A 16,695-nucleotide genomic window follows, 5' to 3' on the forward strand; every position below is an offset into this window, starting at 1 on the left:
GCCAGGGCCAAAAAGTGGGAATGGGTGGGTAGGGGAGTGGGGGGGAGAGTATGGGGGACTTTTGGGATAGCATTGGAAATGTAAATGAGGAAAATACCTAATAGAAATATTAAAAAAATTCGTTATACAAATATATGAAACTGTCAAATAATAAAAACAAAAAACAATTAAATATTTAAACATTATGAAGAAAAGGAGGAAAGATCCATGAACTATAGAATGGATTACCAAAATTTGATATACTTACATCAGAATTAATATTCAGCCATAAAAAGGAACTGAGAACTCTCTATCACACACAAACACACACACACACACACACACACACATACACACAAAACATCAAACTAAATTCCTTGGAACACAAAATCTTTTCACCTGTTTCATTCCTGTGCACATATATTCCCTTGTGGCAATGAGAATCAACTGCCAATAGTCTGTATTATATGGAAACTTCTTAATGACCTACTAGCCTTCCCTTAAGAAGCACTAGAAAAAAAGTTAAAGGAACTAAAAAGAACTTTCAGTCAGATTTATTGATATAACACTTTTTTTGTTTTGTTTTGTTTTTTTGAGACAGGGTTTTTCTGTATAGCCCTGGCTGTCCTGGAACTCACTTTGTAGACCAGGCTGGCCTTGAACTCTGAAATCCACCTGCCTCTGCCTCCCGAGTGCTGGGACTAAAGGTATGCACCACCACACCCGGCAGATATAACACTTTCATATCACACATTTTACCCATTTAGAGCATGTGACTCAATAGCTTTCAGCATATTCACAGAATTGTGCATCAAATGTAGACATTTTCATCACCTAGAAAGAGACCCACTATTTAGCTTTCAGTATCATCTCCTTGCTAGGTGCTTTCTCATACCCTTGTTTCTGTGGACCTCTCTTCTCTGGTAAGTAAACAGAATGGTACGGCTATATCACATGTAGCATCATATTATTGGCTTCTTTCCCTTTGCTGTTTTCAAACTTCATCCACATTATGTATGGCATGTGATAGAGAGAGACAAAGATAGAAAGAAAGGAAAAACAGAGAGAGAAAGACACAGACAGAGAGACAGATACAGAGATAGAGAGAGACAGAGAGGAGATACTGAGACAGAAAGAAAGGAGAGACAGAGGCAGAAAGAGACAGAAAGAGGGGCTGAATGTGAGTGTGTGCATGAATGTGGAAGTCGTAGTATAGGACACAGCAGGTATCATGAGGAATCAACAGTTCTCTCTGCCTTATCGTTTTGAGGTGGAGTTTCTCACTGATCCCATAGGTGGTTATTTTCAGTCAAGCTGGTTGGTTGTCAGGGTCTCAGAACTTGCAGTCTTTGTCTCCCAGAGCTTGGGTTATATGTACACACAGCCATGCCCTGCTTTTAACACAAGTGCCGAGGTTCCTGACTCAGGTGCTTGTACTTGTACAACCCCAAGCACTAAATGCTGAAAAACAACATCCTTGCTTTAGGAGTTTTGTTTTGTTTTTTGAGAAAGGGCCAAAAGATCTCATTATTATCTCTGTCTCTACCAGAGCTCAGTATGCAGACCAGGGTGGCCTTGAACTCACAGAGACCCTCCTGTGCTCTACCTCCCAAGTGCTGGGGTTAAAGGTATGTACCACTATGTCTGGCCAAATTACCTTCTTTATATGAGTAATTGGCAAACATTTCTGCTCTTCAGGTAAGGAAGTCATCACGCAGTGAGAATAGGTCTGTTTTTCTTTCAAGTTTGTTACTATCAAATACAGGCTATATCATCAATAAATAATAGATTCAGATATACAGCCCACACAGGTCTGAAGTGAGGTAGCCTTTAACTCCTTATATTGGGCTGGCAGGCAGGGTGGTTAGTAACCAGTCAAGTTAGGCATCATCTCCACAAGCAGCAGGGGGCTCTCTAACACCACACAGCAGCTCAGGATCCATGTGACTTAGGTTTTTACCAGTGAACTCAAATGTCATCCCATTGTCAATGTTGATGCACTTGCTGAAGGATACCCGTAAGACAAACATTTACAGGCCAGATATGTCCCACTGAGAGGAAGTTTCAGCAAAGTTTTAAATGTTGAATCATTAATTATGTTGCTTTAAGTCCTCTTTGAAGTCCACTGAAACTTGGATTTCTTACGTGCTTCACCCTTGGAAAACTAATATTCAAGCTATTATAATATTCTGGATGAAATGATGAAAACAAGGCTTCCATAGACATTATGAACCTCCACCTCTCACTTAGTAAATCAACACAGGCTTGCACCTGATGCTTACCCAAGCATGAAGATGCCTGAACATTTAAAAGAGGAAGCCAAATTCCAAACACTAATGATCTTCCATATCACCCTTCGTGGAGATAAACTGACTGAGGGGCTATTGGGAAGTTAATCTAACTAGTCAAAGTACTGCTCTGAAAGGTGATTTGGTGAAAGTCTCGATACAGCCTTTGTATCTGGGCCTGCTGTGGTGCATCTCTCTCAGGAAATACTTTGGTAGAGATCCATACCTACTTGTTGCAGGGAAAGCAACACTGATTGAAGGTGAATCTCTCAAAGAGCTGAGCTGTCAGCTGACTTGGGATCTGATAAAAATGCAACCACATTAGTCACCAAAGGTGAAAATCTCACTTTCTTTTCAATTCTTACTCCCCTCATATTATTTATCTCAAAGACCCTTACAGATAGGGAAGACCATAAAGTGTTGTTTTATCATGAACTGTAAGAATGATATAAATATTTTAGAATCTTTAAACAAAACTGGGGAAGAGGTGGCAGAGGATTGGCATTCGGTTACCAGCTCCTAATCACGTGTAACTCGAGTCCCAGGGGATCCAATGGTTTTTGTTTTGTTTTGTTTTGTTTTGTTTTTTTTGACCTCCAAAGGTTCATGCACACCTCTGTCTGTCAAAAAATTAAAAAATAAATAAAAATCTTTAAAAAATAAAAATGTGACACAATTTGATTTTTTTTAAGGACCTAATAAGACTTCCTTTTTAATTTAGGTCATTTGAAATGAAGTGTAAGAAATGAGAATTTTACAAAGGGACAGAATTTGAACACTCAATCTCTACAAAGCTCTCACTGAAGCCCACGCATGTCCGAGTCAAGCCTATGCTGGAAACTCCACAGAAACCAGAAGACTGGAAAGAGGACCAAGGTGCCTTAAATCATTCTCACTCTTTAACTTGGTGTGCATTCTCATCTCAGTTATACATCGGTGGTATCAAAATATCTCCCACGCCTTCAGAAGGTATGCAAAGGAAGGCTAAAAAGTCACCTGTGGAAATTATAACTTAGGTAGACATTACAGTACAAGTGTACCCTCTAATAACATCAGACACGTAGATGAGGTTGAATAAAACACAGGGTGAAACATATCCATCGAGGTGCATCTGTTATTACTCTAATCTTGCTGTGTATTACAGAATTTACCGCATGGCATTGTAATTGCCTGGTGATGTTTCTGCGTCCTCACTAGTGTGGGACAGCAGAACCTGTGTCTTAATTTCCTCACTGGCAGGGCAGTAGTGTTTGATCAAGGAGAAAACATTAAACAGTGTTGTAAGTTTTGTTTGAACAGGCAAAACTGAAAAGAATACCTCCCATAAGGCCATGATATTAAATATGCTATGTGCCAATGTTAGGCAGCATAGTGTTAGATTACTACATGGACCAGCTGTCAATAGATTTCTACAAGCTATAATCATTAACTAGAATTCACACCAGTATTTTCCATGCACTATTCACCATGAATTGCTTTACTTCTTGTTTAAAGCTAATATTTTACCGATTTATTTCAATTCCGTTTCAAGCACTCTGGCACTGAAACCCTGCACGAATCTATAAACTCTCTCCTTTGGGTAGTTTGAGGACGGGATCCTCAGCAATGGGGATCATTTCTGTAACAAACATGGAGAACAACAGCCAAAGACATTGGCCTGAGATCTGAAGAGACACCCTGCAAGAGCATGAGCGAGTCGGCATAAACACTTAGGCTCACAAGGGACCTCTGTGCAGAAAGCCTCATCATACACACCTGGGCGCTGTCTTCAAGAAGTGTATAATCAAAAGCAGAAATAAACTGCAAGTGAAGATTGCCAGGGGATTAATCACCCCCGCCATGGAGCTTGGAAGTAAGGGGACATTGAGTGCACAGTGAGCGGGTGAGGAGTGACCAGAGAGACAAAAGTCATGACTCAGCATTCTTCAATGCACACTGAGATTTCTAGTTTCACTATAGTGACCAACAATGTAAAATAGTTTTCAGGAACACACATGGTCGCTTTTGCTCTACATAGCAGGCATTCTATTATCGTGTAGCTACAACAGGGCTTAGTAATGGCCAATACTTTTTAATCTAAAACACAACCTGCTTAGAGATCTTGAGGACCGACATCATTGGAAGGACAAAAGTTCCCAACCTAACAATTAGATATTAAAACTCCAAAAAGTGTACATTAGTTTTGTTCTCTTAGAAATTTCAAGTATGGGGAATTTTCCACCAAATCAATGTAGAATTATAGATTACTCTACACAGCACTTCCTTCTGCATTAAGTATCAATTCTCTGATAAGGTACTCTGAACACCACATCAAGTTCCTATTACAGTGGACATGTCAGGACAGCAAAAGAAAAACAACCACACTGGCTCTCACCACAGCCAGCCTGCAGGAACCTCTTTACCAAAAATGATACACTTTTAAAATCATATTTCTGTTGTTAAAGCACAAACAAAATATACATGGGATTGTTTCTTTTCAGTAAATTCATTTCATCTAAGTATTTTCAATAAATTGCCATTACTGTCTGATTTTTGACAATACCATTTTCCATAGAAAACTGTAAATGAAACATATATATGAAGTCAAATGTCACTCTCCTTAAGTAATTGCAATTCAGATGTGACCATATGATTAGCACAGGTAAGTTTTTAAACTATGAACTGTGACCTTGGGCGGCTCAGGCTTTCTGTGGGGACAGGACTCAGTGATTTCTGTAGTGGCTTTAACACACAGCACTCAGCACTCGGGTCTACTTCACCAGCAGTGTACTTCCTAACAGCCAGGGCTATTTACAGCTAGTTACCCTTATTTACTTCTATAGGACTCGGAGAGACACCCCCCCTCCCTACCCCCATCACAGTCCTCAGAAGCAAAGCCAGAACCCTGTGCTCAATCACTCTTACACAGCAATTTTTTTCCCTTTTTGGTCTTTGTTTTTGTTTTTGTTTTGTTATTTTTTTTCTAAGCGTCATTTGGGTAACCAATCTACCTAGAATTATTCAAGGCAAAACATTGTCCTCAACCTTTATTCCGATGACTACAATATACCTGAAGAAAGTCCTTGCCTAGAGAGCAGATAATCAGATCCATCTATGAGCCCACTGAAGTGCTCTAACAGCCTGGAGACCCAGGAAGCCCATTCAGTTTGCTTTGCTTCGGGTTGCAGAGGTATTGTCTTAAATACACTTCCATTAAAAGAAGGTATAACTGAACCCAATAATCATGAGCAACTACACAAAAGTGTCAGTGAAAGAGAAGTGCGCTATTTAAATGTTTCTATCTGGTCTGAGGAAAGAGCACTGTGCAGAACCGGACTGCAAGGTTTGCAGCCTGTTACTAATGATGCCGAGAGCACTGGCCAAGTACGCTGCCCAGAAAATACCAAACAGCATAAGAAGCAGAGAACACTACCTTCGCAGCGGCATGATTTCACAAGCCATCCTCGTGTGCGAATCTGCACGGGATCCCTGAGTGCCTTCCAGTCAAGCCCTGTGAGCAGGACCCGCGGAACACACACCCCACTGCAGCTGACACTGCTTCTCCACCTCCAGCTGCAGGCAAGGATATTTATCGGCTGCCTCCACATTTACACTGCAGTCCACTTTGACCTTTTGTTCCAGCGAAGCAGCTGAAACCCAGAGCCAATCAGAGGCGGAGCAGTGGAGTGTGAAAGGCTGCTCCTCCTCCTGATCCTCCTCCCGCTTCTCCCGCTCCTCCTTCTGTCCCCACCCCACTTTGCTCTGCTCGCTGCTCAGTGGGCTTGGCAAGCCCCAGCAACCTGAAACTTTCCTCTGAGAGGTTCCAGACAAGTCTGTCAGTCTGTGAAGAGCAACCAATAACTGCAGAGGAGCCCAATCCTGCATGGCTCAAAGTGCAAGAAAAGCCTGCAAGGAAATGCATTGTCAAGGACAGACAGCGTCCCTTAAGGTCCCGTTTTGTTTGTTTGTTTGTTTTTTGTTTTTTTGAGGCCCAAGTTGGACTGTAGTTTGTTTTCTTCTAAAATAAATAAACAAATAAAAACTACCCAAACAGTAGCCAGAGAAAGCTTTTCCAGATTGTTCCAGGCTTTTCCAGATGAAATACCTGAACCCTTGCCCTACCCACAGTTTCTTCCCCAGATACTTATTTACACTAGGTTGGGAGCAGTTCCTGGTGACATCACTCAAGGGGAAGAGGACAAGGTGCCCTAACTGAACTCAGGTCTTCAGGAGATCAAAACATCTACTGGCGTGGCCCTTCTGTTTGTTGTTTTTACATTCTACCCAAAATGGCAACTGCACTTGGAAGAGATTTGTTTCTTATTATATATTCTTATATTTTACAAAACCAATTTTCCAATAAGGAAATTTTGGAACCAATTTTCTAAGTGCTTGTAAATAATCTTTTATTATTTTGTATCTCACATATATGTATGTATGTATGTGTGTATGTGTGTTTGCCTGCATTTGCATGGCATGTGTGACTGTTGCCTAAGGGGGCCAGAAGGGGGCATTGGATCCTCTGGAACTAGAGTTACAGATGGCTAAGTGGCCATGCTGGGAACCAAACCTGGGTCCTCCAGAAGAGCAGCCAGTTCTCCAGCCCCTGTAATTTCTTCAGGGTCACACACTATTTCTGGGGAAGTAATTGTAGTTCATAGGTTTCATACAATGCAAGAAACACATCTTGTACAATTTATTTCACATTATGCAAATTTAATAAGTTCTAACACACCCTACTTTCGTATTAACCTGATACAAGCTAGAGTTACATAGAAGGAAAGAATCTCAATTGAGAATAGCTTTTAAGACGTTTTTCTTAATTAGTAATTGGATAGGGAGGACCATTGTGGATGGTGCCACCCTGGGCTGGTGGTCCTGTGTTCTATAACAAATTGGGGTAAGCATGTCACAATGAGCAAGCCAGTACGCAACATTGGTCCACAGATTCTGCATCAGCTCCTGCTTCTAGGTGCCTGCCCTCTTGGAGTTCCTGTCCTGGCTTTTTTAAATAATGAATTTAATGTGCAAGTGTGAGCCAAATAGCACACACACACACACACACATTTGCTTTTTGGTCATGATGTTTCATTGCAGTAATAGAAACCCTAACTAAGACATATTGCAAATTAAGATTACCTGTGCTTATAGAAAACATTTACATTTTAGTAAGAGTTTTGACAGTTTATTAAAATAACCTTGACATGAAGGAATACCTTCTGCAAATAAAAAGCAGAAACACACACACGCAAACACACACACACATACATACATACAGAGAGACAGAGAGAGAGAGAGAGCCAAAATTCCTTACGTGTTCATCTTGTAACTATGAACTTTGATCTTAGATTAGAGAGGACATACATTTCCTCCATTTTAACCAGGATAGATTAGTGTAAAGCCTATGACTAGAAAAGCCATTTTCTTTTCCTTTAGTCCTACCTTGAAATCTATTAAGGGTTTCTGGTGGGACTAATAAAAAGCATGCCTGATTCTCTTAATTCTCAAAGGCTTAGAGGACTAATCATTTTGCAGTTGTTGTTATTGTTGTTATTTTATAGTTTCATTGTCAAGAAAAGTGACCTACCTTCGCTGTGTTTTGGTTTTAAATGCATATATGTAGGTAAACAGAAGCACCAGATGCCCAGCAAAACATTCTTAAAACCACATCTAGAGCCTCCCCTAGACATCAGCTAAGGAATCCCAGTCAGAACTATAATACTAGAGTCACTGGTTGAAGATTTCTAGGCAGAACACCCTCTCTATTCTCTCCACAGATGAGCATCTCATTAGCTGCCTTCACTATTCACATCTCTGTGTCACGAGGTAAGTAACAGCAACCGTGTTGGAAATAATTTACCCTTAAGGACACAATGACTTGACCCTTGAGCTGTGCTGTTTTCTCCTTTTCCTTGTCACAGAGTCAGGGGCCAGTGTGACCCAGGCAGGGTTTGGGAGGACATTGAGATAAACATGCTTGAATCTGAAATGGGAGCTCCAAGTCTTTCCTTTAGGCAAAGCTTCTCAGTGAGTTTAACCAGCACAGGATACTGTGTCAATGTGGCATACATACAAAAGGCATTTTCTGCTCTGTAAAACTGAACTTACTGGTTATATTGGACAGAAAATTTGCTGTTGGATCTTACCACAATTTGCTTGGACCAAATGTACCTGTATTCTTTATCAACCTGCATAGAAGTTGTCCAAATGAATCATATCTGCTGGGTCACTCTTTGGGAACAGGAATTGACAAGCCTCAGAAGGTGATGACTTAAGCTGTTGTTTTCTTTTTAATGCATCTCTTCTACTGTAACTGAGAGGCAAAAGAAACAGCAAGAGTACCCATGTAACAGTGCCATGGTGCTAAAATGAGAGCAGATAAGTATAAAGCAATGCAATTTTGGGGTACGGGAATGGGGAACATTCTATCAGAGGAAAGTGAACCTAGAGATGCCAGGCAAAGAAAGCAAGCACTAAGGCACAGCAGAGCCTACATCTCTATTATCCATTCTCCTATGTCTCCAGGCAGGCCAATCCAGGAATAGCTGAATGCCCACTAATAGTAGCCTGTCTAGAACCTGGCAATTTATCCCTTGAATTTCTGTTGGGTTCTTTGCTTTACTGATATTCTACCCTAGACCACCAAATGAATAGAAAATTTCTGGTTTCTTTGGATAAGCAGTTATGTCATGCGATGTCTTCCTGAGTATAAGTAGAACCCGACAGACAGTGCATTGGTTCACCTTTCAATGTTTCTCAGGTCTTCATTGATGATGCTCTTCTATTGGTGCTCTTTGCAATGCTTTGCTGGTCTTTGCTGATCTTCACTTGTTGTGACTTTGTAGAGAATAACACACCAAAGAACTTCTCAAGGCATTTTGCCTGATTTTTGCTGCTTTTGAGGACTTCTGTGCCAATTTGGTGGCAATTTGAGATTCTTCTGGATAAAGTCACTGCTACTGATTTGTGTTTGGTGTTTGGTGGTTGAACTGGACTGTCACTATTGACTCATGTTTGAAATTGTCCCCCAGAGCTACTTCTAGATAGGTCCACATGCCGCTTTGTCCTACTAACCATGTCTCTCCCCTATCTTTATTGGTAGGCTAGAAGGGAGGTTGAAACATTTAAGAATCTTAAATAAAATAGGCTTAGAAAAATCTAAGCCTATAAGGGAAGATTTCAGTGACAGATCCTTTTGTAGGAAGCCATGCTAGAGGCATGTGACTGGGAACACTCTTATGTCTCCTCTAGAAACCAGCAAATATAACATGTAAAATAACGTGTTACAACTAAAACAAAACCAAAAAATAAAATAAAATAAATCACCTGGGAGATCTGATGCTATCTCCTTAGTCTAATATGAAAAGACATGCAGTGATCTCCAGAGGGCTCAGTGAGATCAGAAAGTTTTATAGGTTATGTCATGTGGTTACATTAACCAAGATGGCAATGATGTCACCAGCATTTGCCCTCTTTATGATATAATTAGCAGGATGCTGACCAAATCACATAGTTGCTTGCATCCTAATGAGGTCACCAGCAAAGAAGGTGATAAACCTGTTAAACCCTATGGTTGCTTTCTGGTCATGGTGAGCCCATCTCATTATTATGGACAGTTACATCCTTTTCTTTAAAAAAAGACACTTTAGTTCTGTTAACAGGGATATAGAAAGAGACAGTAGCCATCCCTCCTCAAACAAAAACAAAAACAAAGAAACTAAGAAACAAAACCCCCCCAAAATAACATTAAAAAACTAGAGGAAAAAAATTCCATGGTCACAGCTGCAGGGAACACCTTCTACATGTAGCTAGAATGAATTTGAGGCTCTCAGATAGCTTCTAGAGAGATGGAGAGAGGTTTATCCATCATCCAATTTTAGTTCAAAACATCAGTGAGTTTGTCTCTCAGGGTGGCTAAAGGGACAAGAGAAGCTAGGGCTTTGGAAAATGCAAGGATTTGTCTGTACCTTCCCCCAATCTGCTTAAAATGTCCCTCTTCTGGTGTCTGGATTGGATTTCACCATAAGCAGGGTGAGGTAATCTCACTGTGGAGCCAGGCCCTATGTTAATGGTGCATTTCAGTATCTGCTCACAGATCTGTTAGTCATCAACAGTTTAACTTGCTTCCTAGGACACATAGACATTAGGGTTAGGTGTCCATTCTAGGATGCAGGAAGTGTGCTGTGGGTAGCTTCAACAGTCATGCCTCCCTATCCTTTTAGGGTTGGGCCTGGTTTATTGTACTTATCACAATGAATGAGTACTCAGAACAAAGCCCAAGCGATGTCCTCAAAGTGCTACTGTCTAGGAGTCATGATCAGATTAGGGTTTTTATTTTTTTTTTAAGTTTTCTTTTTCCTGACAGTTAAAAAATTTAAAGGCAGGAAAAAAAATCAGCCAGATCTGTAGCAGTAAAGAAATTCTTGAACACAGGAGACAGAATCAGCCAAAGGAAGGCTTTTATTATATATTTTATTTTATTTTACATGTTATATTTGCTGGTTTCTAGAGGAGACATAAGAGTGTTCCCAGGAAATATATCCATACAACACAGAGAGAAAAGAGAAAAAGACCCTCCACAAAACAGAGAGAAACCCAGGAAGCCCAAGCCTTTATAAGTTTCTAAAGCACTTTGTAAGACATCAATATTAAAACAAAACAAAACAAAACAAAGATTTATTGCTAGAATATATTTTTCTGTGTTTTTTTTAAATGAAGGCATTAATACCATCTAGATAAAATAGGGGGGGGGGGGCTGAAAATATGGCAAGGGTGTAAAGCTGTTTAATTCCAAGCCTTATGATCTAGGATTGATCTGAAGGCTCCACATGATAGAATCAACTCTGGAAAGTTGTTCTCTGCTTTCCACACACGTATGTGTACACACATACACACACACACAATCAATATTTTAAATATCAAACATAAAAGGTCAATAATTAAAGAGTCCAGCGTTTTTAGAAAATTCTTAAAATGGAACTACAATTTATTTTCAATAAGTTCCAAATACATTCTACAGAACTATAATGTGGTTTATTGTCCGTTCTCAATATGTTTCTTGGAGATCTGTCTTCCTAACAGCATTTTTCTAACACTTGAATCACATAGTAGTGAGTCGTTTTTCTTAGAAGTCTACACACATCTGCACTTACTGAGTTCATGCATTTCTCATTTTTTTCTGTTTATGTATAACCCCTTCTTTGAGAGGAGTTATTTGGTAGGCATTACTTGTGATGGCCAGCACTTACTCACAGCCTTTCCTGCTTCCTCTAGTGAGTGTTGCTTAACTACTTTCATTGTTTGTATTTCTAAAATCTAATTCCCTTTGCCCAGGGCTCCACAGACACCAGCCAGAGCACCATTCATTCTGTTGTTCCTTCTAAATTCTCGAAGGTTGCACCTCCTCCTACAGACTCCTCCACAAGTTCCCCTCTGTCTTGGTCCCTTTCCTTTTTTTTTTTTTTTTTTTTTTTCTCTAACTCCCATCAGCTTCTACTGTTCTGGAGTAAACAGCCTGTAAAGTTCAACCTGCACCCCTGTGGTGTGAAATGCAACCTTTAAAAGCACAGTAGTGGCATATGCCTGTAATCCCTGCACTCATGAGCCAGGCAGATCTCCATGAGTTTGAAGTTAGCCTGGTCTACAGAACTAGTTCCAGAAAAGCCAGGGCTACACAAAGAAACCCTGTCTCAAAAGACAAAAAGCAAAAACCAACCAACCAACCAACCAACCAACCAACCAACCAACCAAAAATACTTCCTGGTTCTCCTTAGCATTATTAAAAGTGAGTTCATTAGTATTCTCTGCCCTTTCACCCTAGTAAGTCCTGCTTGTAAGCACACTCTTGCCAGATAGCGAGAAATAGTATAAAAGAAACTCTCAGATTGCTGGCCACTATTTAGACTAGAGATTCATGCTCTGCTGTGGCTCTTCTCCAGTGACACAGTCTTCCTGCCTTGTCACACAGTCACCTCTTCCTGATTGAGAAACTCAAGAAGATCTTTAAGCAGGAGCAAGTTGCCTTTGGTCTTCTTGGCTTCCTTTACACACTGCTTCCCTGGTGGCAGTGGTAAAAAGCAGAGACAACTTAAAGAGAGAATGGTAAGGAGGAAGGGAGAGGCACCAGTGGCAGCTCTTTCATATGGACATTTGGTTTCATGCACTTTCTCTAGGGAGAAACCTGGTATCTACTACACTCTAAGCTTGTGTCTCTCAGCCTAAAAACAATCTCCTAGGCCACTAAGCCTTTGACACTGTTCCTTGGTGCCCATCTTTTCACAGACACTTGATCTTCTAGTCTCCTGAAAGCTTTGTGTTTCTGTACAGTCTTTTCTGGGATTTCTCAAAGCTTCCTTATAATCTTTGTCCATTCCTTTTGTTTGCCTTTCCTTCTCTTTTACCTCTGCCTCTAAACCTAACTCATTTCTGTTCATTTCACAACCTGGGCCCTGGAGTTCTGCCCCAGAGATTGGATTCTGGCTTCATTGCTATCAGTGCAGGTTATACAGGCTCTAAAAGCTTGTCTTGAAGCAGTGAGGCTGCTTGGGAAAGCAGTGGGGCCACACACATAAAGCATGCAGACCACTGTGGGGTAGAGGATAAGCACACACTAATTTTATTAACACCCCAGTCAAAACATTCAAGCCTTCCCACCGTCTGATCTCCAGTTGCGCCTACTTTTGCTTCCTTATCAATGTTACCATTCTCCGAGTCATGTTAAATCCACAATCATCTTCACTCCTCCATTTAGCCAAATCTGCCAAGAGTTCTATTTAGTCTGCCCATGTAACCGGTCCCAGTATGATCACAGTCTTTCTTCCTCTCTTCACTGTAACGCCAGGGCCTACATTCCTTCACCAGACGAAACAGCTCACTCACATGGCTGCTCAAGGCAGCTCACAATAATCTTTTAGCGCAACATCTTTAATATGGCATTAGGACTCTCAGCCGATCAGTTAACCTCTAGTTCAGTTTCCTTTACCTCTTCAAAAAAAAAAAAAAAAAAAAAAAAAGCTTATTCATCTCTGGTTACTATTTTCAAATTTGCTCTGAAGTTTTCTACGTAAACACTTCCTCATGGTGCACCTTTAGCTGGGACCGCTCTTCCATTCCACTCCTTCCAGTTCTAATTCCCTTTTAGTAAATTTCTGCTCACACTTCAAGCACAGCTCAGGAGAAAGAAACCTCTTGAGCCTCTGAATGCATTTACCCATTGCAATGATATTTGCACTTTCCCACAGTGCTTTATAATTATTTGGTCTTACATATCATCTTCCTTTTGGAAGGTGTGACAAGAGCGCTATCTTTTCTGGAGAGTTTTCTCAGTAAGTGCTGAGTGAATTGTGAATAATCAAGAGTACATATTCTGAAGCATAATTTCTTCTGTTAGATTTTCTTTCTTTCTTTCTTTCTTTCTTTCTTTCTTTCTTTCTTTCTTTCTTTCTTTCTTCCTTTTTTTTTTTGTTTTTTTGTTTTTCGAGACAGGGTTTCTCTGTGTAGCCCTGGATGTCCTGAAACTCACTCTGTAGAGCAGGCTGGCCTCGAACTCAGAAATCCTCCTGCCACTGCCTCCCAAGTGCTGGGATTAAAGGTCTGTGCCACCACACCCGGCTTTCTGCAAGATTTAAATGATCAATCAAACCGTGTTGATATCTGCATTTTAGCATTTTCTTGCAACAATCACATAAGAAACTAAAAAGAAAAGCCTCAGGATAGTCAGTAACTGAGAAGAAATAAGCTAACTGAACTGCATGTGTAGTTCAGTGACAGAGATGAATAAGGAAGATTCAGCATGAAACCACTGAACCTCCCAAGCACCCTCACTGCTGAGCTTCCCTCAGCCCACCCTCCCCTACTGCCTGTTTGCTTCTCCACACTTCACATGGCTTGCAAATGTCTTTTTTTTTTCTCAAAGTTTTACATCAGATTCCAACTATTTGGTAATATCTGTGTTTGCCCTTGTGCTATCAAGATCAACAAGTGTTCCAACAATGATGTGGCTACATTTGCTTTAATTTCAACATCAATTAAAAACAACCAAGGAGCCAGGAACATTTCTTGGCTACATTAGTTTGTTTTCAAATATCATTTCAGAATCAGATTGATTTTTCTATGATGTTGTATATATTAAAATAAGTTATTTTAGTGGAGGTTTGCTAAGAATTTTTTTTTCAGGGAGAGTTGTCCCTTACATATGTCTTAAAATTAGTCTTTGAACAATGCATTAAAAAGAAGTGCCCTCTACAATATACTCACATGTTGTTTATAAATGAATAAATCTGACATAAGATATAAAAAGGAGGTCAAAGCTGACATTTTAGGATGTAAATAATTGAAGTAATTTAGAAGTTTGCTTCTCAAGGCCCTTATAAAACTAGTTCTCTAGCAGTTCCTATTGGATCACTAGTGGATTTTGGAGCTAATTATAGGACAATGTCATCATCATTATTATTTACAAAATGTCAATAAATGATGGAGGGAAGAACTATGATGGTGATATTAAAAGGAAACTAGAATGTACTGAGAACTTAAACTGTGCTCATTATAATAGATGTAGAAATGAAGATAGAGCACTCAGCTAGCAAGTGGCAACTCAGTATTTGAATGCCAATTTTCATAGCTTTCCACCATTACATAGCCTTTTAAAATAGTAAAGTACTAAACTTACCTCCACATACCTCCATGCCCATCCATCCATCCATCCCTCCCTCCATCCATCACATCCTACACACTATCAAACAACTATAAGAAATAATGAATCCTTTCTTCTTATTTGAACTTAATGTTTAGATGATTAAAAGATAATATATTAAATAAGAACCATATAGCCTTTTAGTGACTTTCTCAATATGAAGACATCCATAGGACCTCAGTAGACATCTGCTGATGAGTTAACACTGTGCCCTGTGGTATGTGTGTGTGTGTGTGTGTCTGTCTGTCTGTCTGTCTATGTGCTCATGTTCAAGGGTGGGGTATGTGCATGTGAGTATAGGTGCCCTTGGAATACAAAAGTGGAATTCTCATGAAACTAACCTTATAGGCCATTGTGAGCTTCCTGATATGGGTCCTCTGCAAGAGCGGTAAGCATTCTTTTTTTGTTTTGTTTTTTGTTTTTTGTTTTTCGAGACAGGGTTTCTCTGTGTAGCCCTGGCTGTCCTGGAACTCACTCTGTAGACCAGGCTGTCCTCAAACCCAGAAATCTGCCTGCCTTTGCCTCCCAAGTGCTGGGATTAAAGGCACGCACCACCAGTGCCCGGCTCAGTAAGCATTCTTAACTGAGAACTATCTCTGCAACCCCACTTTTATTTATTTTCATTTATAAAAGTGTTATTTCCCTTCTAAACAGTACTATACACAAGTAGTTGATGGCCTGTGAGTTGATTTTTGTGTAAATAAACTTGTGTATTTCTTAAAGTATTAGAATATGCCTAAGGGGGCCTGCTGAGCTTTCAGATGTCTCACAGGGTCCAATTATTCAGATTCTAAAGTCACAAAGGGGCTTCCATGGAGCAGAGGAGGAGACAGCTGCTGGTAGAGGCCAGTGGTGGAGACTTGTACATCCAGGGATACTGTTTCCACACTCCATGCAGCACCTCCCTAGCTAGTCTGATCATTGCCATTTCAGAAAGTAGGGTTCAAAACAGAAGGATTCAAGCTTTCTCAGTTGGGCCATCCTTCTTGTTTAGCTTCTTTGTGTCTGTGGAGTGTAACATGGCACCTGCATTTGATGGATGGCTAATATCCACTTGTAAATGGAGTACATATAATACATGTCCTTTAGGAACTGGGTTACCTTACTCATGATGTTATTCTCAAGTTCTAACCATTTTCCTGCATGATGTCTTTGTTCTTAATAGCTGAGTAGTATTCCATTGTGTAGGTGCACCACATTTTCTTTAGACATTCTTCAATGAGGGACATCTAGGTTGTCTTCAGGTTCTGGCTGTAATGAATAAAGCTGCTATGAACATAGTTGAGCACGTGTCTTTGTGGGATGTTGGAGCATCTTTTGGGTATGCCCAGAAGGGCTCTAACTGGGTCTTCAGGTAGAACTGTTCCCAGTTTTCTGAGAAACTGCCAAATTGATTTCCAAAGTGGTTGTAAAAGTTTACACTTCCACCAGCAATTAAGAAGTGTTCCCCTTGCTCCACATCCTCACCAGCATGTGCTGTCTCTTAAATTTTTTATCTTAGCCATTCCAATATGTGTAAGATAAAACCTCAGAGATGTTATGATTTGCATTTTCCTGATGGCTAAGGACTTTGAACACTAAAGAATGCCAAGTAATTATGGTGGGGGAGGGGGCAGTAAAGCAACACAGCTATACAGAGAGAGTGAGAGCAAGAGTGAGTGACATAACACACAAAAGCACACACACACAGAGCCAGAGATTGAGACAGAGAAAGACAGACACACAGAAACATATAGAGACAGAGAGAAAGAGAGAAGG

General features: G+C 40.3%; 1 protein-coding gene across 3 annotated transcripts in view; it reads right to left on the reverse strand.

The window, feature by feature from the left end:
• Fam13a (family with sequence similarity 13 member A) overlaps nt 1-5,870 on the reverse strand; it is an 88,124-nt gene extending 82,254 nt beyond the window's left edge. For 2 of the 3 annotated variants that reach the window (XM_029478401.1, XM_029478400.1), the window contains exon 1: nt 5,680-5,859. In XM_029478401.1, coding sequence (XP_029334261.1) covers nt 5,680-5,708 — 29 coding nt within the window. In that variant the 5' untranslated portion in view covers nt 5,709-5,859. Of the gene's footprint in view, nt 1-5,679 lie in introns of all 3 variants that reach the window. The other variant, XM_021164985.2, reaches the window with a different exon arrangement.
• Nucleotides 5,871-16,695: the final 10,825 nt, after the last annotated feature.

The sequence above is a fragment of the Mus caroli genome, chromosome 6 (assembly GCF_900094665.2).
Source record: "Mus caroli chromosome 6, CAROLI_EIJ_v1.1, whole genome shotgun sequence".
In the NCBI taxonomy this organism is placed as follows: domain Eukaryota; kingdom Metazoa; phylum Chordata; class Mammalia; order Rodentia; family Muridae; genus Mus; species Mus caroli.